Consider the following 24,967-nt stretch of genomic DNA (forward strand, 5'->3'; position numbering starts at 1 on the left):
CAGACGAGAATACCTGAAAGATTTTCTAGATAAATATTCTTCCTCAGTCAGAAATGCAAATCGTTGGAATTTACCTTCCTTTAAAAGGTGCGACTGCAATCAATAAGAGTTCTTTCAATTTCAGCTGAAAACATGTTTTATAATTTGGACAGAATATGATCCTGATACACAGACGCAGGTAAAAACAGATCTTTCATAAACTAACTGGTTTTAAGCAGCCAGTTATCCCACATGAGCTTTGAAGGTTTGCCCAAAATGTAGAAACTAAAATCATCAGCTGAAACGTTTCAGATTTGGTTGATCTTATCAGCTTCATTTACTCACAAACACATGGATGGACTGGCTGAGTGACTCTGAACAGGAGCAGCTCTCTGTGTAATGTGAGGTAAGCTGTACAGTCAGCACGGCCACACTGTGAACACAAGCTCTTATAACAGCTTATCGTTACCTCACTTTCATTTTTCACTCATACTCATGTTTAAAACAGCATTTTGTTACATTTTAACCACCTGAGTTCCTTTACTTTGGATATTTGTTTTATTTTGAGCTTATTTACTTTGCTTATAACAAAAGTTGGGAAATACGGGAAGGTCAAACAAAAGCAGAAGCATTGTTAAAGCAAATCCTCTCTTAAAATCTTTATTCTCTCTTATTATGAAATATTTTTCACCATTTTTTGTGTAAAGAGTGAAAAGCTGAACTAAACGCAGACACCCTGCAGTGAATGACACGCAGCAGTAAAACTGAATGACTAACTAAGACACAAACACTTTCATTCCCACAGCTCACAGATTCAAACGGCTCAGAACAAACCCGGAAAACAAACATGGAATATCGGAGCAGGTGGAAGAACAGCAGAGACGTCCACAGTCCAGTTTGAAGCCCGGATGCTCATAATGCACGCACTGCAAAACTAAAGCTGGCAGTTGTCACAAAAAACAAAGAGCACATGTTAGAACAAGAAGCAGGAGCCACAGCAGCTACGCACCATCCTGACTTCCTGGAGTCCAAACTGCAGAAATCCAAGTTCTGTGTCAAAGTTAGTCCCCAAAATCACACAAAACTGCGCCGAGAACCGACGACTAATCACACCTTGTAGAAGAATTCAAACGCTTAAAGCTTCCTCCTCCTCGGGCAGCACTGACTGCCTCTACCTGAGCGTGTCACGGCTCTGAGACGTGGGCTTTGCCTCCTACATCACAGACAGTGTGTGAAAAAAAACAATATTGTGAAAGCCAGCTGGAATTCTCAATCCAGTAAAAAATGAGAGGGTGTGGACGAGGCTGGCGCAGAGCAGCACACCCTTCCTCATTCTAAAGCGTGCGTGTGAATGGGACGCCTGTTATCTGCTGCCGGCTTCACGAACAGATCATTTAGGTCTCAGTGTCGTGTAGAGGAACCACACGGCTGTGACGGAGGAGCATTTCTCTGGGAGACAAACCCATTTCAACACCCTCACTCTGCTTTCCAGCATTTCCATATTTTCACTGAGCAAACAGCAGCTGAGGCCGCCTCAGGCTCAGTTTTTCCAGTTCATATCCAAACAGAAACAAACCACGGAAAACAAAGTGGAAGTGCGGCTACTTTACCTACTTTAAGGGCCTGAAATCCAGAGTGTGTCGAAACCCGGAGGGATTACTCTCCTTCCACCTTTGCCCGCCATGTATTAGTCCACCAACCGCTGCCCTTCTGTTTACCCAAAGCAGGGACAAATGTCAGGTAGGTGGGGACTGAGCTCCATATCAGTGTGAATTATGCCCCACGTCCTTATCTCTTAGACTGTAATAAAAACACGCGGGAAAGATAACGGAGATCAAAATGAAAGAGCGCAGGACGCCTGAGCTTCAGCTTTTACACACGAGCTAATTAAAGCTTCTTATAGTTAGAAATGAACTGCAATCGTTTCACACACTACATATGAAAAGCCTTATAAATATACATTATACTGTATATTAATGAAGGCATTTATTTTATATGAATCTTATGCATTTAACCCAACGTCATTTATTTACTGAGGGCTTTTATTGTTAGTAATTTTGGCATTTTATGTCCCCCATAGGTTTTGGTCCTCCCACAGACACAAATAGCACAGGAGGACGGGTTTGGCAGGTTTCTGTTTATGGGAAGTAGCTCCGGGCCAATAGGATCCAACAGGATTATATGCATGTCATTTTAAAGGAGAAGCACATTGTTACAGTAACTGTTTTTAAAAACTATGTCCACAAACAACATTCTTCATATTCTTTAAGTCTGTAATAAAATATTTGTCCGGACTGACATCAGGAAAATGATCTATGGAGGAACAAAGTCCCAAATGAACGAATGTGTCATTAAACGCAACAACACCTAATAAGTCACAATCAGAGCTGAGTAATATCTGCATTTATTTGATGATTTTAGCATTTTTGGTCTTCCACAGTAATGAACACATATCCAACTGTGTTTTTGTCACTTCCTGTTTGACTCTATACGACTTGAAAGCAGCTGAGAACATGAAGTCATCAGTTTACTGAGCGCAGAGATCAGAGGGTGTAACACCAGGTCAGATTAATGGCGTCAAGGTTAAACTCAGAGTTGCTACCTGACTTAATCACCATGGTAACTGATACTGAACACATCACTAAGTCGGGAGCAGGCTATGATCAGGATTTTAAAATTGGACTTCCACAGATTCTTTTATTTACAGCATGTTTGAAGTTTGATATAGATCATCTGGTGTGTGTGTGTGTGTGTGTGTGTGTGTGTGTGTGTGTGTGTGTGTGTGTGTGTGAGATGTTAGGCCGTAAACAACCTGTGCAGAAGTCTAAATGTTATTATGCTGGAAACACAGAACACACAGCAGCTCAGTCACTGTTTGTTTTACCTGAAACAAACAGCAGTGACTGTTGCTTTACATGGATCCAGTCTCACAGCTGTAAGCTTCACCTGTCACCAATAAACAGCAGCACTGAGCGCGCTCAGACATAAATTCATCCGCTTGAATGTAAATGCTTATTTTACTGCTGCGAGCACGAAATCAGCAGATTAATGATTTTCTGCAACATTCATCTCTCAGTGTTTTATTTTACCGTTTGATCTTCTCTGTTCTTTAAACGTTTTTGTGACTTTTAATCATCATCTTTTCATCATCACCATCTGCATATGTCTCTGATTGGAGTAAAGCAGCATTTTGTGCAGGACAAAGGTCACGTGACCCACAAGCGTGCATAGATCCTGAATCTGCAAGCCCGGTGTAACAGAGAACGTTAATAACCATCGTGGTATCGAGATCATCTCAGACTCGGAGGCTTTGTTGATCCAGTTTTGTGAACTTTCTTGGTTGTGTATCTCTGATGAGCTGCAAGCTTTCGGTTCAGTCCTAAATCAACATCTCTGAGAAGTTGAGAGACTCCTCGTCCTCTGAGACCACAGCGTCCATCTTTGTCGTGATGTTCATCTATCGTCCACCTGGGCCTTACACAGAGTTTCTGTCTGATTTCTCAGACTTTTTATCTGATTTAGTTCTCAGCTCAGATAAAATAATTATTGTGGGTGATTTTAACATCCATGTAGATGCTAAAAATGACAGCCTCAACATGGCATTTAATCTGTTATTAGACTCAATTGGTTTCTCTCAAAATGTAAAAGAACCCACCCACCACTTTAATCACACTCTAGATCTTGTTTTAACATATGGCATAGAAACTGAACATTTAACAGTGTTTCCTGAAAACCCTCTCCTATCTGATCATTTCCTGATAACATTTACATTTACAATATTTGATTACACAGCGGTGGAGAGTAGACTTTATCACAGTAGATGTCTTTCTGAAAGCGCTGTAACTAAGTTTAAGAATATAATCCACCCACTGTTATCATCTTCAATGCCCTGTACCAACACAGAGCAGAGCAGCTATCTGAACACTACTCCAACAGAGGTCGATCATCTTGTTAATAATTTCACCTCCTCACTATGTACGACTCTGGATACTGTAGCTCCTGTGAAAACTAAGGTCTCTAATCAGAAGTACCTGACTCCGTGGTATAATTCTCAAACACGTACCCTAAAGCAGATGACTCGTAATCTGGAGAGGAAATGGCGTGTCACAAATCTAGAGGATCATCATTTAGTCTGGAGAAATAGTTTGCTGCTTTATAAGAAAGCCCTCCGCAAAGCCAGAACATCTTACTATTCATCACTGATTGAAGAAAATAAGAACAACCCCAGGTTTCTCTTCAGCACTGTAGCCAGGCTGACAAAAAGTCAGAGCTCTTTTGAGCCAACAATCCCTTTAACGTTAACTATTAATGACTTCATGAACTTCTTCACAAATAAAATTTTTATCATTAGAGAAAAAATTACCAATAATCATCCCACAGATGTAATATTATCTACAGCTACTCTTAGTACCATCGATGTTAAGTTAGACTCTTTTTCTCTAATTGATCTTTCTGAGTTAACTTCAATAATTACTTCCTCCAAACCATCAACGTTCGATACTGTCGACCATAATATCCTATTAGAGCGATTAGAACATGCTGTAGGTATTACAGGTACTGCACTGCAGTGGTTTGTATCATATCTATCTAATAGACTCCAGTTTGTGCATGTAAATGGAGAGTCCTCTTCACACACTGAGGTTAATTATGGAGTTCCACAGGGTTCAGTGCTAGGACCAATTCTGTTTACATTATACATGCTTCCCTTAGGCAGCATCATTAGAAGACATAGCATACATTTTCACTGCTATGCAGATGACACCCAGCTCTATCTGTCCATGAAGCCAGATAACACACACTAATTAGTTAAACTGCAGGAATGTCTTAAAGACATAAAGACCTGGATGGCTGCTAACTTTCTGCTTCTTAATTCAGATAAAACTGAGGTTATTGTACTCGGCCCTGAAAAGCCTAGGAATATGGTATCTAACCAGATTCTTACTCTGGATGGCATTACCTTGGCCTCCAGTAATGCTGTGAGGAACCTTGGAGTCATTTTTGACCAGGACATGTCCTTCAACGCACATATTAAACAAATATGTAAGACTGCGTTCTTCCATTTGCGCAACATCTCTAAAATTAGAAATATCCTGTCTCAGAGTGACGCTGAAAAACTAGTTCATGCATTTATTACTTCCAGGCTGGACGACTGTAATTCATTATTATCAGGATGTCCTAAAAACTCGCTGAAAAGCCTTCAGTTAATCCAAAATGCTGCAGCAAGAGTGCTGACAGGGACTAGAAAGAGAGAGCATATTTCTCCTGTTTTGGCTTCCCTTCATTGGCTTCCTGTTAAATCCAGAATTGAATTCAAAATCCTGCTCCTCACATACAAGGTCTTAAATAATCAGGCCCCATCTTATCTCAATGACCTTGTAGTACCATATCACCCTATTAGAGCACTTCGCTCTCGCTCTGCAGGCTTACTTGTTGTTCCTAGAGTATTTAAAAGTAGAATGGGAGGGAGAGCCTTCAGTTTTCAGGCCCCTCTTCTGTAGAACCAGCTTCCAGTTTGGATTTAGGAGACAGACACTATCTCTACTTTTAAGATTAGGCTTCAAACTTTCCTTTTTGCTAAAGCATATAGTTAGGGCTGGACCAGGTGACCCTGAATCCTCCCTTAGTTATGCTGCAATAGACGTAGGCTGCCGGGGATTCCCATGATGCATTGAGTTTTTCCTTTCCAGTCACCTTTCTCACTCACTATGTGTTAATAGACCTCTCTGCATTGAATCATATCTGTTATTAACCTCTGTCTCTCTTCCACAGCATGTCTTTATCCTGTCTTCCTTCTCTCACCCCAACCGGTCGCAGCAGATGGCCCCGCCCCTCCCTGAGCCTGGTTCTGCCGGAGGTTTCTTCCTGTTAAAAGGGAGTTTTTCCTTCCCACTATTGCCAAAGTGCTTGCTCATAGGGGGTCATATGATTGTTGGGTTTTTCTCTGTATCTATGAAGCGCCTTGAGGCGACTTATGTTGTGATTTGGCGCTATATAAATAAAATTGAATTGAATTGAATTGAATGTTTGGATGCACAGTGTTTCCACGCAGTGCCGCCTTGATGCTCTGAATAACGACCTCACTTCCTTTTCCCACTATCACAGCTGCTGACTCAGCAAATGTTCTGCAGGAAACTGGAGCTGTGTTTTTACCAAGTGAACAATGTCAGCAGGTTGAACTCGTTAGTCAGTCAAATCCAGCCGAGCGCCGTTTGCTGCTTCAATGAAGATAAAATCATAGGAAATCTGACCGCCTAACACGGCTAATGCAGCTAATCTGCTCCGGATGCACTTCTGATCCATTTCTTCCACTTCGCGCGTCTGAACTTGCCGTTTTTATGTTTCCAAAGTCTCAAACTTTCTGACGTCTTGCAGATTTTTAAATAAAACAGTGTCTAACAAAGAAGTGCTGCACAGGTAGATTTGGAGGAAATGCCCTCGCAGAGCCGTCAGTGCTGCCGTTTATTAAACCAACAGTGACGATTTATAAAGACATCTGCTCGTGTTTGAATACGATGACACGGTCAGCTGGCAGCAAACATGATGGCTCATGAAACAATGTGATCAATCAGCTGATCGAGTCACATAAACTCTGAACCATCTTCATGTTTCTGTTTATTTAAAAAGGACTATGAATAGACTTAAATTCAGTGTGTAAATATGTCAGATTTAGCCACTAATTTTCATCTAAATCACAGTTATGGACAAACAATAAAAACTAAGAACCAGGCCTCAAGAAATCAAAAACTAAATAACTGGACCAGTAAAGTAATGCAAACAGAGCTGAAGCTGAAACCACGACACATAATCTCTTCTCTGCTTTCATCTGGACCTCATGGACGAGGCGCCCGAGAAACAAACCAGAAAATCTCAAAACGGCTAAAAATAAAAATCTGAAGAAAAAAAAAAAAGCAGATTTGACAACATCTGGAGTGAAAGTGTAGAAGATCACTCTCCTGTGAGAGACGGCAGAGGTCCTAATGATCTGACTCCCAGATTTTCCATCGATCACCAGGATGTTCCACATGTTCTAACTGATGAGACAAAAAAACTAAACACTAAAACCTTCATTCCAGCTCTGAAGCATCTCTGAGCTCAAACTACACAGAGAGGATTAACTGATGATCCAAAGGAAGCAACAAGAACAAACCCCTGACCTATGAGCCGACAGCTGATCGATCAATATCACCCAGAATCCGAGTGATTGTCAGCAGCTAAGAGTTTCTGCACTCACAGAGTTCAATAAAGACGTGAAGATAAATTCATTTTGTATATTTGTTTAATATTGATCTGCTTCTCCTCTCAGGGTGGAATATAAGCTGCTCTGACGTTATGCACACGTAGGTATGCATCTGTAATCTCTGATGATTAACTCAGACCCACCTTGGAGTGTTTGGAGGGTGACATCGGGCGTCCCGGCGCCGCGTTCATGTCGAGGCTGATCACGGACGTCCAGTCAGACTCGGTCTGGTAGCTGAACTCTGTGGAAACGCTCATCTGGTCGGGGTCGAGGCTCCTGGTGCACAGAGGCAGGAAACAGAGGGGAGAGGATGTTATGTCACCGACCTTTGTTTCTGCTCTCATTGTGCTTGTGTGTGTGTGTTCATTAAAACACACAGTTCACAACAGAAAAACACAACAACGTCCCAGGAGATGAACCACTAAGCAAAGCACATCCTCAAATCCTCCAATCTGAACCCCAAACTCAGCAGTTAGCTGAAGTAAACACAAACATGCCGCAGTGATAGAAACACCACCCAGCCATCACGTCCTGCTGTCCTCCTCCTGAAACACACAACACCACAGAAACATGAACAGCTGTGCACAGCAGCTGCACTTTCTCTCTTTCCCATTATCACTGGTAAGATTTCCAATTACTCTGAAAAATGATGGACTTTAAAAACATGAAGGATTAAAATTAATTTCCCGCCTAAAATCAAAGTTCTGCATAAAACCTCACGGTGACTACATCTGTCATTATAATGACAGCTCTCCTGCTAACACCACACTACAGATAAAGCACCATATTAGACTAGCATGTATGCATATTTTACTTAATGTCCTCAAGTGCAAACACACACCCATGCACGCGCGCACACACACACGCAAACACACGTGCTGCTTCACGTCAAAGCTGCTGTGTTGGTTTTCTTCTCACACCTCTGATTGTTTTAGAGGTTAAACAAACGAACAGGCGAGCCAGAAAAATGACACCTGACGAGGAACGCTCGCTCCCTGCATGCACGCCGCTCAGACCGAGCAATTAGAGCGCCGCAGAGGATTGTAGAGCACGTGTGAGGCATGAGGAGATGTAAGTACTTCAAGGAGGAGCGGTTTCATGCAGCGTTTACAGACTGAACGCTGCTGCAGTCGTGCAGGACGTCAGCAGGCCTCCATGTGTTGTGCTCGTCTTCATTTAGAGTTTGACTCCATCATCAGAGTGCAACACAAAGGCAGTTAAACTGTTCCTAACTGGACAGTGAGGCAGAAACCATTGTGTAAATGACCTCATTAATATTTGGTAAAGTGTTTTGTAAACTTATGAGTGGCTATTATATTGTTGGAGTGAATGCTTTTATTTTGAAAGTCACAGAGCGACAAGGTGCCGTAAATCAAGTGGCGTAAACCATATGGCAGAAGCGCGAGTTTTAATGCACAGAGAGAAGGTGTGCTCTATGGTTAATGGACGGGAATGGGAAAAAGAACGGCTATTAAGGTGCAACACTGAGTCGAAAGCAGTTTCTTAGCACCTGGTTGATGAGGGAACAAGGTTTGTAACAAAGTTTGTCCTGTAGATATGTATTTTGTTGTTTTACGGAGCATATAGCTGCTGACCGCTACTAAGCATAAAGGCTAAGTTTTCACCCACTAGAGGGCGCTAACGTACCTCGTCATGTTTAGGCAGCGATGCAACGATTTCCCTGTTATATGCAATAATTTACAAGTTTTAGTGTTATTTGTTATGTAAGGTAAGGAGAATTAATTTGTGATTAATGAATAAGTCAAAAGGTTAAAGGTAACACACTGTTTGATTTACTAATAGTCTTTTATTCTGTATGTTGTAGCTCTTACGGTGTGTTCACATACACGGCTGTTTAATAAAAGGATTGTGAACCATCAGTTTGAGAGACCATCTTTTCAACCGGGGATGCTACAGTAAGAGCTTGACCCCAGCTGAGAAGAGCTCCATCCCACGCTCAGCATCGAGGTCCCAGTTCCACAGCTCCACACAAAGTCTTCTGGGATCTGATGGTCAACTAAATTGCCCCGTCCTCAGCATGGAAGCATCTGAAGAAGAGACAGAGTTTGCGGAGGATCCCAAGGCCAATGAGGAAGAGGAGCCTCCACACTCTGTTCGTCGAAGGAGGCCTACTGAAAAAATGCAAGCGTATCAGGAGGAGGAGGCCCACAAGAAAGAAAAACGGCTTCTCAAAGTTTATGATGAATGGAAAAAACAAGTACGTAAAACACGAGAGCAATTAAAAGGAGACTTAACAAGCAATCAAATTGCTTCACTCATGGGCATGTTAGAGAATGAAAAGGAGAATGTCATAAAGTTGTATATGGAAATTAGAGAAAACATTACTCCCTCGAGTGGCACAAGGCGACTCATAGACGCATGTGAAGCAGTCACCAGAGACATTATCAAGATTGCTCATGAAAGACTCTCAGGCATAGATGACTATGATAGGGACAAGGTAAAGATACGTCTCCGTGAGCTTCTTGAGCCAGACTATGCTCAGTCCATTTACAGTTCCTCAGTCACGCACTCAAGTAAAAACTCTTCTGCCAGTAAGTCATACTCTGCAATGTCAGTAGTAGCTGTTAAAAGAGCAGAGGCTGCAGCAGAGTTAGCAGCCAAAGAAGCAGAGTATGAGGTGTTATTAGAGGAGGAAAAACAAAAGGAAAAGATTCAGCTTTTAGAAGAAAGGCAAAGAAAGGAGCTCGAATCTCAAAGGCGTGAGCTAGAGAAACTGAAGGCTGAAAAGGAGTTAAAGGCTGCACGAGCTAGACTAAGGACCTATGACACTGAGATAAAGAGTGAAATCAGTGCCTCTGATGTTGACTATAGAAACACTGCTCAGAAAGCCCCCACAGTTTCTAATCTCAGTAAAGTCCCTGACAACAATGTAGTGTCTGCCTCACTTCCACAAACAGATGTCCTCTACTTAGCACAAGCAGTACTGGATAGTGTTGCATTGAACAGACTGCCAGTGCCAGAGCCCTCCACGTTCACAGGTGACCCAATACAATTCATAGAGTGGAAAGCTTCCTTTACTGCTCTCATTGATAAAAGGAACATCTCACCTGCTGACAAACTGCACTACTTAAAGAAATACATAGGAGGTCCAGTTCGACAAACGCTTGATGGCATCTTCTATAGAAACGACAGTGAAGCATACAGAGATGCATGGGAGCGTCTCAACCACAGGTATGGACATCCATTTGTGGTACAGAGGGCTTTCAGAGAAAGACTGGCAAAATGGCCAAAGATCCAAACAAATGACTCCACAGGATTCAGGGCATTTGCTGATTTCATTCAAACATGTCACGAGGCCATGCCCCACATTGAAGGCTTAAGCATTCTCAACGATTGTGAGGAGAACCAAAAACTCGTTCAAAAGTTGCCAAACTGGGCGGCTGCAAGTTGGAATCGTCAGGCCACTCAGTTTATGAAAGAAAGTGGGAAGTTTCCAGGTTTAAAGGACTTTGCCAAGTTCATGTCTTCTGAAGCAGAGATCATGTGCAACCCGATTACATCATTTCAGGCTCTCCACTCTGTAAACTTCACCACAGACACTGGTAAGGGCTGCCAAAAGGACAAAAGGCCCACCTCTAGTGTTCTCCATACCCAGGCGATAACTGAGACTGAAAATAAAGGTCCAAATGTTAAGGCCCCATGCATGTTCTGTCAAAACAACGGACATAAACTTCACAGTTGTCCACAGTTCAATGGAATATTGCTTGAGGAACGAAGGAAATATATAAAGGAGAAAAAACTCTGTTATGGTTGTCTTAAACCCGGACACAGCGCAAAGAACTGTAATTACAGACTTGTATGTGAAGTGTGTAAGAAAAAACATCCTACCTGTCTGCACGACTTCAACTATAACAATGATAAATCAGCCTCAAACCAGCCACAAACTCAGATCAGCACAGAACAGGCTGCAACCACCCTGTCTCTGAATGCAGAAGCCAGTGAACAGTGCGTGAGCACCTCCATGATTCTACCAGTATGGGTTTCTTCAGAGCAACATCCAGGTACAGAAAGGCTTGTTTATGCCCTCCTAGACACGCAAAGTGACACCGTGTTCATTGACCAAGATGTGTCTAATAACCTCCAAGCTAAGGCTACCCCAATAAGGTTGAAGCTCACTACACTGCTTGGTAAGGATGTTGTTGTGCCAAGCGAACGCATCTCAGGTCTCAAGGTAAGAGGCTATAACTCCTCAGAAATGATTGAACTCCCTCCTGCTTACACTAAAGAATGTATACCAGTTAACCGCTCTCACATTCCTACCTGTGAAACGGCAAGGCGGTGGAATCATCTCAAGGAAATAAGGAACGAGATTCCTCCACAGCTAGAATGTGAAGTCGGCCTTTTAATTGGCTACAGTTGCTCTAAGGCACTAGCTCCAAAGCAGGTAATCTTAGGAGGCGAGAACGAACCCTATGCAGTTCGCACAGCATTGGGCTGGAGTATTGTAGGCCCGACATCATCTTATGGTGACTCTTCTAGCATGTCTACTGTGTGTCACAGAGTTGCAGTTAAAGAGCTTCCCCTAGTGACTCCAGCTGATGTAATCAAGGTCCTTGACTCTGACTTTAAGGATAACGACAAGGATAACAAGTCAGTGTCTCAAGATGACATTCTCTTTCTGAACATGTTAAAGGAAGGAATTTACAAAAACACTGAAGGCCATTATGAAATGCCACTTCCATTTAAGGAAATACCTCCACCTGCTGACATCGACATGAACATACCACTTGGAGACCCAGAGGTTAAGAAGGTGCAGGCACTGAACACGCTCAAAACAGAGAAAAAAGGTTTATCAGACAAGTTAACAAAGTTTTCCTCATGGTACAAAGCCACCCAAGCCATAGCTCGACTCATTCGCTGTGCCAAGGGAGACAAAACAACAGGCCACAGTACAGTACAAGAAAGACAAAATGCACAATGTGTTATTCTAAGAGACACACAAGCAAGTGAATATGCAGAGGAGATAAGGTTGCTAAAGAACGGGAAACCACTTCCACACAAAAGTAAACTGTTTCAAATGGACACTTTTCTTGATACTGATGGACTCCTTAAGGTGGGAGGAAGACTTAAAGATGCTTCATTCTCCTCAATACTGAAACACCCAGTGATAGTTCCAAAAGGTCACCATGTCACTCAACTAATAATAGATCATTTCCACAGTAAGGTGCAGCACCAAGGGAAAGGTTTTACAATCAATGAGATCAGAGTGAATGGATTTTGGATTCCAGGCATCAACAAGGCCGTAGAAAATTTTATACACCACTGTGTGAAGTGTCGCAAACTCAGAAGAGGCACAGAGGAACAAAAGATGTCTGATCTCCCAATGCAGCGCTTAGATCCATCTCCACCCTTTACATTCTGTGGAATGGACTGTTTTGGTCCTTTTCTAACCAAACAAGCTCGCAAAGAGCACAAGCGTTATGGACTTCTTTTTACATGCCTTTGCTGCAGAGCAGTGCACATAGAAATGTTGGACAACATGACTACAGACGCCTTTATCAATGCGCTCCGCTGTTTTATAGCCATAAGAGGAGCAGTCAGTGAGATTAGATGCGATCAAGGAAGCAACTTTGTCGGAGCCAAAAATGAGCTACAAGAAGCTTTAAAACAAGTGGACTCCAATCGCATTACCACATTTCTTGCAGAGAAGCAGTGTGACTTCAAAATGCACACTCCTCATTCAAGCCATACAGGAGGTGTATGGGAAAGACAAATCAGGACAGTTCGAAACATTCTGCGCTTCACAATTTCACTTTCATCTGGCAGAATGGATGACGCATCGTTAAGGACATTCTTTTATGAGGCAATGGCGATTGTCAACAGCAGGCCTCTAACGGTGGACAACCTAAGTGACCCAAGCAGCCCAGAGCCCTTGACGCCAAATCACCTGCTTACTATGAAATCAAAGATATCCCTGCCCCCTCCAGGCACATTCATCAAAGAGGATATTTACGCACGTAAAAGGTGGCGGCAGGTGCAGTACTTATCAGAACAGTTTTGGTCACGTTGGAAAAGGGAGTATCTATCCAACATCGCAACAAGACAGAAATGGCACACTCCAAGGAGAAACTTGAAAGTTGGAGATGTTGTCATGGAGAAGATGGATGATCTACCCCGCAATGAATGGAGATTAGCACGTGTAGTGGACACAGTAACTGACAAAGACGGACTTGTAAGAAAAGTAAGGATTTGCTTCGGAGAAAGGAAGACTGAGAAGGGACAATGTTCAAGTAAACGTTCTATAGTGGAACGCCCAGTGCAGAAACTGGTTTTGCTATTAGAGACTGTTTAACTGTATTCTAAAGTTTAAGGTTCAATGGAACTATGTGTTATCATACAGTTTAATGGTTACGGGTCATTTCTTCATTAGGAAATCATTATCGCTTCAGTTAATTCCCAGTTAAGCTCTTAATGATTTGGTGGGAGTGTAAATGACCTCATTAATATTTGGTAAAGTGTTTTGTAAACTTATGAGTGGCTATTATATTGTTGGAGTGAATGCTTTTATTTTGAAAGTCACAGAGCGACAAGGTGCCGTAAATCAAGTGGCGTAAACCATATGGCAGAAGCGCGAGTTTTAATGCACAGAGAGAAGGTGTGCTCTATGGTTAATGGACGGGAATGGGAAAAAGAACGGCTATTAAGGTGCAACACTGAGTCGAAAGCAGTTTCTTAGCACCTGGTTGATGAGGGAACAAGGTTTGTAACAAAGTTTGTCCTGTAGATATGTATTTTGTTGTTTTACGGAGCATATAGCTGCTGACCGCTACTAAGCATAAAGGCTAAGTTTTCACCCACTAGAGGGCGCTAACGTACCTCGTCATGTTTAGGCAGCGATGCAACGATTTCCCTGTTATATGCAATAATTTACAAGTTTTAGTGTTATTTGTTATGTAAGGTAAGGAGAATTAATTTGTGATTAATGAATAAGTCAAAAGGTTAAAGGTAACACACTGTTTGATTTACTAATAGTCTTTTATTCTGTATGTTGTAGCTCTTACGGTGTGTTCACATACACGGCTGTTTAATAAAAGGATTGTGAACCATCAGTTTGAGAGACCATCTTTTCAACCGGGGATGCTACACATTGTGTGCGCTCTCTTTATCCCTGCTGAGTTTTCTCTAGCTTTGCTTTTTGCTGCTGACAGCATGAGACGCTACCTGCAGCCTCTCAGGTGGAACAGGCGAGGACATCCATGGGTGTCATCATGAGGTTTGCTGTGTCTCTGAGCACAGTCTGCAGAGTGAGGAGGAGATGCCAGGAGACAGCTCATCATACGGGGGGGGGACCTGGAAAGGACCTCCTCCATCAGCAGGATCATGCTGATGGAGGATGGTATGTGCTCCTTTGTGTGAGGAGGAACGGGATGAGCCTTCAGCTGCTCCCTCATGTGACTCCCAAAGTCTCGTCTAACACTTAAGTTCAGCTCTAGATCAGTGAAAGAACGTCTGGTCGACATCATCTGACCACAACAATCTTTCTGTACCTGCAGCTGTCCTGAGCTCACAACTGCTTTTTAAATTAATCTGTTCATTTCTTCACTGAATCAAACTGAGTTTGACACTGTGCTTTAGCTGCCCAAAGGTGTTACCAAGATGGCTGCTAAGTGATGAAATAAACTTCTAGAAGACAGCTGGCTTAAAGTGGGAGGAGCTTGTTTCAGACAGAGGATGTACTAAGGGGCAATACCAAAGCCCAGTATAAGATAAAGAAGGATTATTTTGAACTGTGACTCATGCAAAGCTGCTCTGGTTGAGTCCAAGTGTAAAAACATGGAGCTGGAAATGAGCAGTACAATAACGAATGACAACAACTGTTCATAAAGTTGCTACACTGCGAGGTTTCAAACACAAACAGCAGGACACGAGTGGCTGTAATACCTTCTTAACCCACAAGGAGGCAGAGTTTGACTGTTGCTTGCTGCAGGAACTCACATCAGGTAACGTGACTCAGTTTGTTGTCTGTCGGTCAGATTGTGCAGTTACCTCTGACTGTATCGTGACCTCGTCGTCACGTACAGACTCCTGTCTTTGTAAATAAAGTTAAAATGAATCGTGTAGCTGTGCAGGTGGGACTCGTCTGTGCTTCACACTCTGATCCATGTTTATTTCTTTGTGGTGTGAAACCTGATAAAACAGGCTGATAGCGCTCCTTGATAAGCGCCAGGTGATGTTACATGTGTCTGATGAAGACAATCTGTTCACTCTGATCCAAACTCCTGTTGTGAGGAGCTTTCTATTGATAAACCTTAGAAAGGTTTAAGGTAGTTGGGGGGGAAACGGATGAATCATTGAAAAACCTGCAAAAACTTTATTTCACCACAAACTGTCCAAACCAATCAGCACGTTCTTCTGCCAGGAAATATTTTCATTTTTATAAAGTTTCACTGAAAGGTCACCGACTTGTTATTTTGTGATTGGACACGTGTGAGACTGACCGGCCGGTCACCGGTCGGGCCGAGAACACTGGAAATCGTCTGATTCCGGTCCCTGGCCGGTCGATCGGTGCATCACTATTAAAAATAAGAGCTGTTACAAAGATGGCTGACGAGAATAACAAACAAGGCAAAACGTCTTCTGAGTAAAATGTCCAGGTAAGACTTCACAGCCTTACTGAGATTCCTTTGAACAGTCTCGCCTCAGCCTGTCTGGGGTTTCCTCATTTTTCCTGAAATGTCTCAACATCTCATCAACAGACAAGCATCGACGTGCCGCCTCCAATCAGCCTTTTGGGAACCGAATCCTCGAGTGTGATCGTGCCGGCACATGTGGACGGAGAGAGGAAGCAGCATCTCTGCAGCCCCTCTGTGCTCGCCTCCAGCACGAGAGCTGATTTAAAACGTGGAGCGGTGGGATTTCACTCACTGGCTGTCATGTCGTCACTGCGGCAGCAGATAGATGTGCCCTGCAGTGATGCGACATGTACATACTTGGAGGTGGTTTCACCAGAACAGGAGGGTTGTTCACGGTCTCTGCACTCTGTCAGAGAAGGAAACCTTCAGGGGGAAAACAGAAGCAGGTCAAATATTTGTCCTCTCCATAAATAGATTCATATGATGAGCAAAGCTGTCATGCAGCGGCTGCATGACAGCTTTGCTAACAACACTTTGCATGTTCCTCAAACATATTTATGTATTGAGACAGTTTGATTCGTCCATGTAAAGGATCTTCGTTTTCTACAGCGTGGAAGCTCGGTCTGCAGATGTGCTCCTGTTTCTGCTGAACTTCAGTCGAATTAAACCAAAATGACTCCATAAACAAAAACAGGTCACATGACTGAGTTCAGAGACAGCTTTGTGTGTCCTGCACATTCTGCAGCCTGCTGCGAGTCCAACACCACCTCCTGCCTGTATTTCCACACAGCTGGAAAAATCTGTGAACAGATGTCAGAGAACAAAGAACCCTCACACAGAGGGGAAACTGTGAGATGTGCATCCTTACTTTAAAAAAAGTGAGTGTAACCTCTGATGCTGTTAAGGATGACTTGAGGGTGAAATGCGTCTCCCACACTGTCAGCGATCGGCACAAACCAGCCCCGACTTGTGTGAATCTTCTCTTTGTTGCAGCAGACAAAGATCTACTGTTACTGATGTTAAAAAACAATGTGTGCTGTTATGATTTTAATACACCAAGGCAACAGATGTCAGTGTGTCAGGGTTAGAATTCACAGATTTTATTAACAGCAGAAATTAAACAGCAGGCGGGTGGAGGTCGAGCGGGTGTAGAAAGGCTTCATTCTTCAAACCAGTGCTCCCCCCGACCCACGAGGAGGGTTTTTTAAGAGGAGTATAATTATTGACTTTCATCAGCACAGGAAATGCAAACATGCTTATTTTAAATGATTATTTTTAAAGTTTAATTACTTATCAAGAATGATCTATTCTTGTTCTATAAACTTCAGGTTAAATTTTACATGCGCACAGACTCTGATGCTGTGAAAGACGCTTTTTGTAGTCAACCTCTGCAAATTTCAACTGAAACTGTCACCAGCAGGGGGCAGCGTTTCTCCAGTACATGTCTGAGATGTTTTCAGACTGCTGCTGTTTAACTCCTGATATTTACTTTTAACTTCATCTTTTTCTTGAGAGGCTCTGCTTTTCATCATTTTAAATAAAAGCTCTTCTTTTTGCTTGTTAAATAAAAGTTAGATTGGCCCACAGCACCATCTCCTGGTACAATCTGGTATTACATGGAAGTACTGCACGGACCTAGTTCAGCTTTAGTTGACGTCTCCTCAACGCACGGATGCTTTGGATATGATTTTTTAAAGGATGTTTTGATAGACTTTGTTAATCATATATAATACATTTTTAAATTATTTTTTTGTTTAATTGAGTTAATTTAGTCGTGTTGCAATTATTCACCAAAACTTTGATACTGATGTATGTTTCATGTCTGCACCTCTTTAAAACAGCTGTATTTTAACACAAGCCATGATATTTATCTAAAAATAGTTACATTTTCTGTGTTTACTCATTAAAAATTAGTATATCATTATAAAATATTTAATAATTTTCCTTTTTAGGTTATGCTTTTCGTCACACTGACAATAAGCTGCATTTACCACATAAAAAAAATGCTGCACTGCATTTTTAAGCTAGTTTTATGACAGAGCAAGTCAGAAGTTGTGGTTTTCTGAATTCTTCGGTGGTGTGATAAAGTTTCATCTTTTTCTGAGTTCCTTCTATAGAAAGGGGAGAAACACAAAGACGTCCGTAGACGCTTTTATTATTATGTGTTTCCTCCTTCCTTTCCAAAGTCAACATGTCAGCATTATTAGCAGCGTGTTCTCGTCGTACTGACAGTTTTTCTTCCAAAGAGGAAGTGTTCTCTGTATTTTATTCCTGTGCAGGACGGAGATGCACGGGTGAAAACAGGATTCGTTTTCCAAACATGGAACATGTCTGCACTTTAAAATGCTCGAATGCGTTCACAAACAATTGGCCTGGTTTTGCCTGCACGCCACGGCAGCAGTGGAAGCAGAGCGGCTGCAGCTTACTGGCTGCTGCAGACCCGCCCCGTGTCTGGCAAACATTCAGCCTGCAGCGGTCGTTCCAGGCACTCCCTAAACGCTCAGCCAATTTCACAAACAACAGCTGGTTTGGGTTCTCAGAGCAAAGCGCCTGTTTGTATTTCTATACAGCACTTTGGGTTCGTCTATCAGCTTTTAACATGAATTATTCTGAGCAAACAGAAGCACAGCAGAGGGCGGCTCATTCGCCACACTTTAGCTGAGTATTCAGCTCAAAGTTTCTATTGGGCAACTTCACCCTGGAGAAAGGCTCCAGCCCAGCTCTCGTCTCCACTGTGGCCTGTATTCTTTCACTTTTTGTCCATCTTCCATCAGCAGCTCCCGGTGACTCATTAAAGCCCTCGTACAGCAAACAGAGGCTGAGTCAGCCGCTGAATCCTGTCCATCCCTTGTTTAGTTTATTCAGTAGCTGCTGCTGGTTTGATCAGTATTTCTTAACATTACAGATATTAATCTCTGCTGTGGATTCATTTTACTCTGCTAGTTTGGTGGGAGTTTGTGCATGCACATGCTTGTGTTATGTACTCAGAGTTACTGAAGCTTCGACATGCATGAAAGGCAGATTTCACCTTTTTCACAGTCAGAATTTATTCTGTGTCTGAGCTTTCGTAACGCTGCAGCAGAGCGATAAGAGAAAGGGAGGTTCCAGCTGGAACTGTTTTGGGGAAGGGCAGCCTCATCTCATGTTTGCAGTTGCTACGGACACTTTATTAGGTACACCTCTAGTATCAGTTAAAGCCCTTTTTGCCTTCAGATCTGCCCCATTTCTTCATGGCACAGATTCAACAAAGTGCTGGAAACATTCCTCGGAGATTTTGGTCCATGTTGACATGACATCATCACACAGCTGCTGCTGATTTGACAGCTGCATGGTGAGAATCTCCTGTTCCCCCACATCCCAAAGGTTCAGAGATAAGAAACCAGTTTGAGATGATGTGAGCTTTGGGACAGTGAGCATTATCCTGCTGGAAACAGCCATCAGCAGATGGTACACTGTGGTTATAAAGGGATGGACATGGTCAGCAACAACACTCAGGTAGGCTGCAGAGATTAAACTGAGCCATCATCCTCCACATCATTGCACAACCTTCAGCAACCTGAACTATTGAAACAAGGCAGGATGGATCCATCACATCATTTATATAAACTTTACCATTCAAACGTTTCTGCAGACAGAAACTCAGCACACAACATTTTTCAGACCTTCCATCGCCCAGTCTGGGTTTGTTATACCCTCAGTGGTACCCAGTGCAGTCGTCTGCTGCTGCAGCCCATAATGTTTGATGTGTTGTGCGAGTGGTTAACGAGTGGTTATCTGTTCCTGTTGCCTTCCTATCAGCTCAAAGCAGTCTGCCCATTCTCATCTGACTGCTGACGTCAACAAGGAAGGTTTTCCTCAGAACTGCTGCTCACCGAATAGGTCAAAGGTCATCTTCACCATGCCTTCATGCCTCTACGCACTGAGTTGTTGCCATGTGACTGGCTGATTAGATATTTGTGCAAACAAGTAGTTAAACAGGCGTACCTGTGTACCTGTGAGTGTATCCTGCCCTCTCAATCAAACATGACATAGATTTTGTGCAGTAGTACAAAATGATCTCAAATGTGCTGGAAACAGCTTCTTTTACAGTCCTGGGGCGTGCTGCACGAGAGCACGCTTCACTTAAGCCTTTGTGTTCATGAACGGGGTCACACAAGTCCAACAGCAAATGTGTCACAGGACGGAGGACGGTCATATTTACTCCAGTTTCACACAACACAAAACAGGGCAACAATGTTGTGTTTGTGCTGGAGTTACACTCAGCCAACCTGAGAGCCTTTCAACACACAGCACACACAAGCTGTGACAGAAAGAGACAAAAACACACACGGCATCATTCAGCCTCCTTAAAATAATCCATCCTCCAGAATCACACAAACAATGAATGTTTTCAGTATTCGACTAATCCAATCTCAGAGGCTAATCGCTCATGTTAACAACAATAGTGGCTGCAGGTACACAAACACAGACACACGCTGAAAATAAAAGCAAAGCTTCCACTCCATCCCACATTACAAACCTAAACATCCTCCACACAATATTACATTTACACCAATAATCCTCCTGGTTTATCGAGCCATTATAACATTATCAACACCTTGAACAAAGGAGTGTGAAGCTGATGCTGGTTCACAGAAGCAGGTTGTGTTGATGGTGAAGATGCATTTCCAGATTTACCAGTTGCTGTTGTTGTTCTTCTGTAATCCAGTTATTATTGAAGCTGGAACTTTGGCAGCAGGCGTGTTTCCAGCTTATCAGATGACTTTGTAACAATCTGAGCTGGTTTTGTCATGTAGCAGCGCACTTTGCAACAATATGCACACAAAATCCAGTAATTTGGATTTATTTACAGTCCGACGGGCACTTCCACCTGGAATGTGCTGATTCCTAGAATCCGAAGATTTTGGAGGATGTAAACAAAAAGTGTTGCTGTAGAGGCAGAAAGTTCAGTCGCATGTTTTTAGCTTGAATCTGTTCATGTTCCATCAACAATAACAGCACGCCGAATTAGCTGCTAGCAATTCCTACATGACTGAACTTGTGGATACTAGATTACTTTGTGATTGAGTCGAGGAGCACTGCAGTATATAAATATATTTAGAAATCCCACTAGTCTCATAAGCTTCACTAGACTGATCCAGAGATGCTGTATCGAGGTGAGGGATTGTAGCATATACTCTTTAACAGGCTGCTGAGCTCAGCGAGCTGTGAAACATGGAAAATGATATTAACACAGTCTTTTCCTTCAATGGCCTCGACAGCATCATCATGCACAATCACAAGAACCTGCTCAGGTGCATTTCCTGCTTCCAAGGATATCACACTTCCACTGACTGAGTTTTAACCGAGTTATCGTTTCACAGTTTCTGGCCATCCAGCTCTAAAGCTGTGAAAACACCAACATGCTGACAGCAACAGGAAAATATTTATGGTCGGAGAACAATGGCCTCACATCTCCCTTTGATGAGAACAATTCATTCTGACTTCTTCTGTCTATCACACCTCCACCTCTTCACTTGCATTAAACCATTATCATCTGCAGCATACCAGAAAATGTTGTTTTGTTGCACACAGGCGTGGTGATGTAGTCTAATCAAAACAGCGACTGAACAGAGACATGGAGGACCCGTCCAGTATCCTTTACAAAACTGGTTTTGTGTCAGTGCTTACGCAAAATAAACAAACTTGAGCTCTTACTTTTAACCACAGATGCTCCTCCAAGGGAAAAGGCAGCGATCTGTAGTTCTGCATTCAGCTCTCAGGTTTAACACGTTTAAGACGAGCAGTCACAGTGGAAACAACCAGAAGAGCTGAAAAAGCTTAAACAGACTGAAAGCTGTCGGAACGAAAAGTGTCTACAAAGAGAAGCCAACATAGCAGTTTCTCAGGGTTGCATTCTTCTGAATGTCCAGCAGGGGGCGACTCCTGTGGTTGTGGCTCTGTTTCTTTGCTTTCTTGAAAAGTTGAGAAAAGACAGACTTTTCAAACGCCACCACAGCTGTCAGCTTTCACTCAAACACTCGAGCGCTACCGTTAACCAATCAAATCGCTTCCTGCAAACATCCAGAACGAGTGAGGTGGGCGCTCGTTTGGTTTAGCATCAAAATGCAGGAGAAGCTGATCGTTGTGGCAAGTAATCCTGTCAAAGGTGGACATCACCACCGTGAGGTTCCCCACTGGTCTCTGGGTGATCGTCTTTTCTGAAAGCCAGAATCACCAAACTTCAGGGAACGGGCTTCATGTTTTCTTCAATATGACCAGAAATGAGTGACTGAGCCCAAAACTGATCAGGAAACTATTCAGAGGTCAGAGCTGAGGGTCATTTTACCACAGACGTCTGCAGAACCACTGTGTTTGCAGCCACGCTCTTTAAATCGAACAAAACGTGCAGAGAACAAGAACATCATGCCGACCTGGACAAGAAGATGAGCCTTCATTTTCCTGACCGCACCTCAAATGTGTGATAATATTTCAGTACGGCCCCGGAAATGTAATAGTTCTCAATCTGCTGGTGAACCAATTCAGTCTTTGTAGAGCAGATTCGCTACGGCAGCTCTTTACCATCGAGGTTGGTAATAAAACGTTTCCACCTGTTGTGCAGACCAGTGGCCAAAAAGATACTCAAGCAAAGGAATTAAAGAGTCAATATATGTGTCTCTGAGCTCTTCTTCTATCATGTAAAAACATGTAATGTGGATCAAACGGCTGTTCCTCCCTCTCAGCTGTGTCAGTTAAAATAAAGATCCTATATCCCACATGAACAATAGAGTTTGGCAGCAGGACAAGAGACGTTTCTCAGAACCTTCTGCATTATTAGGCCAGAACAAAGGTTACAATATCCGCCTAATTGGCTCGTCAAAAAGTGGTTAAGAAGGTGGTTTTATGTCAAGACAAATCATGTTTTATGGAGCTCCTCAGAAGCCCGAACAACATGACAGAGGTGACTTTCTACGAGCAGAAACAGGACGTATTACTCAACGTTCAAAACCTGTTTCAGGCCCCACGTTTCACTGCCTGCTCCCTGCAGCGACGTCCTCGACATACGAGCTGATTCTTTTGTTTTCAGCTAACCCGAGTCATCGCCTCATCACCCTCTTCCTCCCAATCAATCTGCACTATCAGAACTGGGTCAAAGATTAGCTCAGTCAGCATGTAAGGAAGCAGAAATCAATACGTTCATTACGAAAAGACAACAACTGTAGAGATGACTGCAGAAAAATCCACGTGTCATTACATCATTTACTGATGGCTCCAATCAATACTGTCTAACAGAGGTGTGGACTCGAGTCACATGACTTGGACTCGAGTCAGACTCGAGTCATTAATTTTATGACTTTAGACTTGACTTGAAAAAATGTTCTAAGACTTGTGACTTGACTTGGACTTTTACACCAATGACTTGGGACTTGAATTGGACTTGAACCGGTTTACTTGAAAAGACTTGATATTTTACCCCAAATATAAAATTTAACATGCATATTATATAGAGATTGAAAATGTGACGTCATTCACGGGTAGAACCGCAAAGGATTCTGGGAACTCGTGGCAAGCGGTAGTAGCGCACGCAGGCTTTCAATTAAAATCAGTCACACAGCGATAAAAAGAAACACAAAAATGGCAAGAAGCTGTTGTATTATTAACTGCAATAGCCGGTCGCATGACAGCCACGGGAAGCCGACGGGTAAAGAGATCGGTTGTTATCGGATTACGTTGTTGAAGAGAAATTGTTCGAGCCATGTTTCCGAAGTAACAAAGACGCGACGGATGGCCTGGATTGCAGCCATTCAAAGATCAAATATAACGTCCCAGAACACTCCAGCTCACAGGTTAGTCTGCTCCAAGCATTTACACAAAGGTCAGTGTTTTGTTGTAGTTAATACGTCATTTTTCTTAACATAACTGGTGATATAGGTTACAAGCAAGTCTGGCGCTGAACAGAAATTGTCACGCTATGCTCCTTTGTTTATTGTGCATAAATAGTGAATTGTCCTGACACAATATTGCGTTTCGCTTCTGTTATTATGGTACATTGACAAAAACATATACTTTTATTCACAGGATAAAACAGGTTTTTTGTATCACCAATTGCCCAGTACGATTACAGCATACAATATTATTGTCACTGCTACATTTCTGTAACGCGTACCAGAAATTATTTCCACTACTAATTAATTACCGTTGAGCTCAAAGGTCCTATTAATAAACGGTTAAGGAATGTGTATTTATGACGACGATTTGTGAGACTGGTAAACTTATGATACGTACGATGGTCTTTCGTTCTACACGGTGCATTTCAAGGTCTTGCACCCATCCGTCGGTAAACTGTACCTGGGCTTGTTGCAGTGACCTGAAGTTACTAAACTTCATGAGTGTATGCACTCACTCCAAGAACCGTATGATTATAAATATGCATATAAATATGCTACGATGAGATAGCTGACTTCATCTAACTAGCAAATGTTGTCCAGGCTACGTTGGTGATACAGTTTTTTTAATGTGTATGATATTTTTGTCATGCGATTTTAAAGCCAGTCCTACAACCGCATCCAAGAATAACATGCAGCTTATCTCAGAACTGTCGGTGAAAATTATTCTTGGAGCTAGGTTTAATTGAGCTGCATTTTAAAGAGGTGCAATTTCACAATTTGTGTATATTTTCTAAGTTCACTATTTTGTCATGTGTTGAGAAAAACACAGATTTTAAAATTACATGGTCTAATATTTACATTTAGCATAACTGCAACATTATTTTTTCGTTTTTTTTTTTTTTTAAAGACTCGAAAGGACTTGAAATTCAAAGTTTCAGACTTGTGACTTGACTCGGACTTTTACACCAGTGACTTGAGACTCGACTCTGACTTGCCTGACATTACTTGAGACTTGACTTGAGACTTGAGGATAAAGACTTGAGACTTACTTGAGACTTGCAAAACAATGACTTGGTCCCACCTCTGCTGTCTAACATCACATATAAGTCAGTTCTACCATTGATGCTTCAGAATACAAGCAGCATTTAACCATGCAATCTAAATCAATATAAACATTTTATAATGTGAACAGGTTGTTGTGCACCAGTCGCAGTGACAGAGTGTTTCCTGCTGTGTCTCGTCAGTGTTATATGAATGAACAGGTGTGGACAGGTGTGCTGCATGCATTC

At 42.5% G+C, this 24,967-nt stretch overlaps 1 protein-coding gene across 4 annotated transcripts in view; it reads right to left on the minus strand.

Annotated features, from left to right (window-relative positions):
- The window catches only part of LOC309695837 (uncharacterized protein), a 55,391-nt gene that overhangs the window by 22,678 nt on the left and 7,746 nt on the right, over positions 1 to 24,967 (minus strand). For 3 of the 4 annotated variants that reach the window (XM_082516750.1, XM_082516749.1, XM_082516751.1), the window contains exon 2: positions 7,360 to 7,492. In XM_082516750.1, the coding sequence (XP_082372876.1) occupies positions 7,360 to 7,492 (133 nt within the window). Of the gene's footprint in view, positions 1 to 988; positions 1,169 to 7,359; positions 7,493 to 24,967 lie in introns of those variants that run through there. The other variant, XM_082516752.1, reaches the window with a different exon arrangement.

This window comes from Aulonocara stuartgranti (assembly GCF_965226115.1).
Source record: "Aulonocara stuartgranti genome assembly, chromosome: 19".
Classification (NCBI taxonomy): Eukaryota; Metazoa; Chordata; class Actinopteri; order Cichliformes; family Cichlidae; genus Aulonocara; species Aulonocara stuartgranti.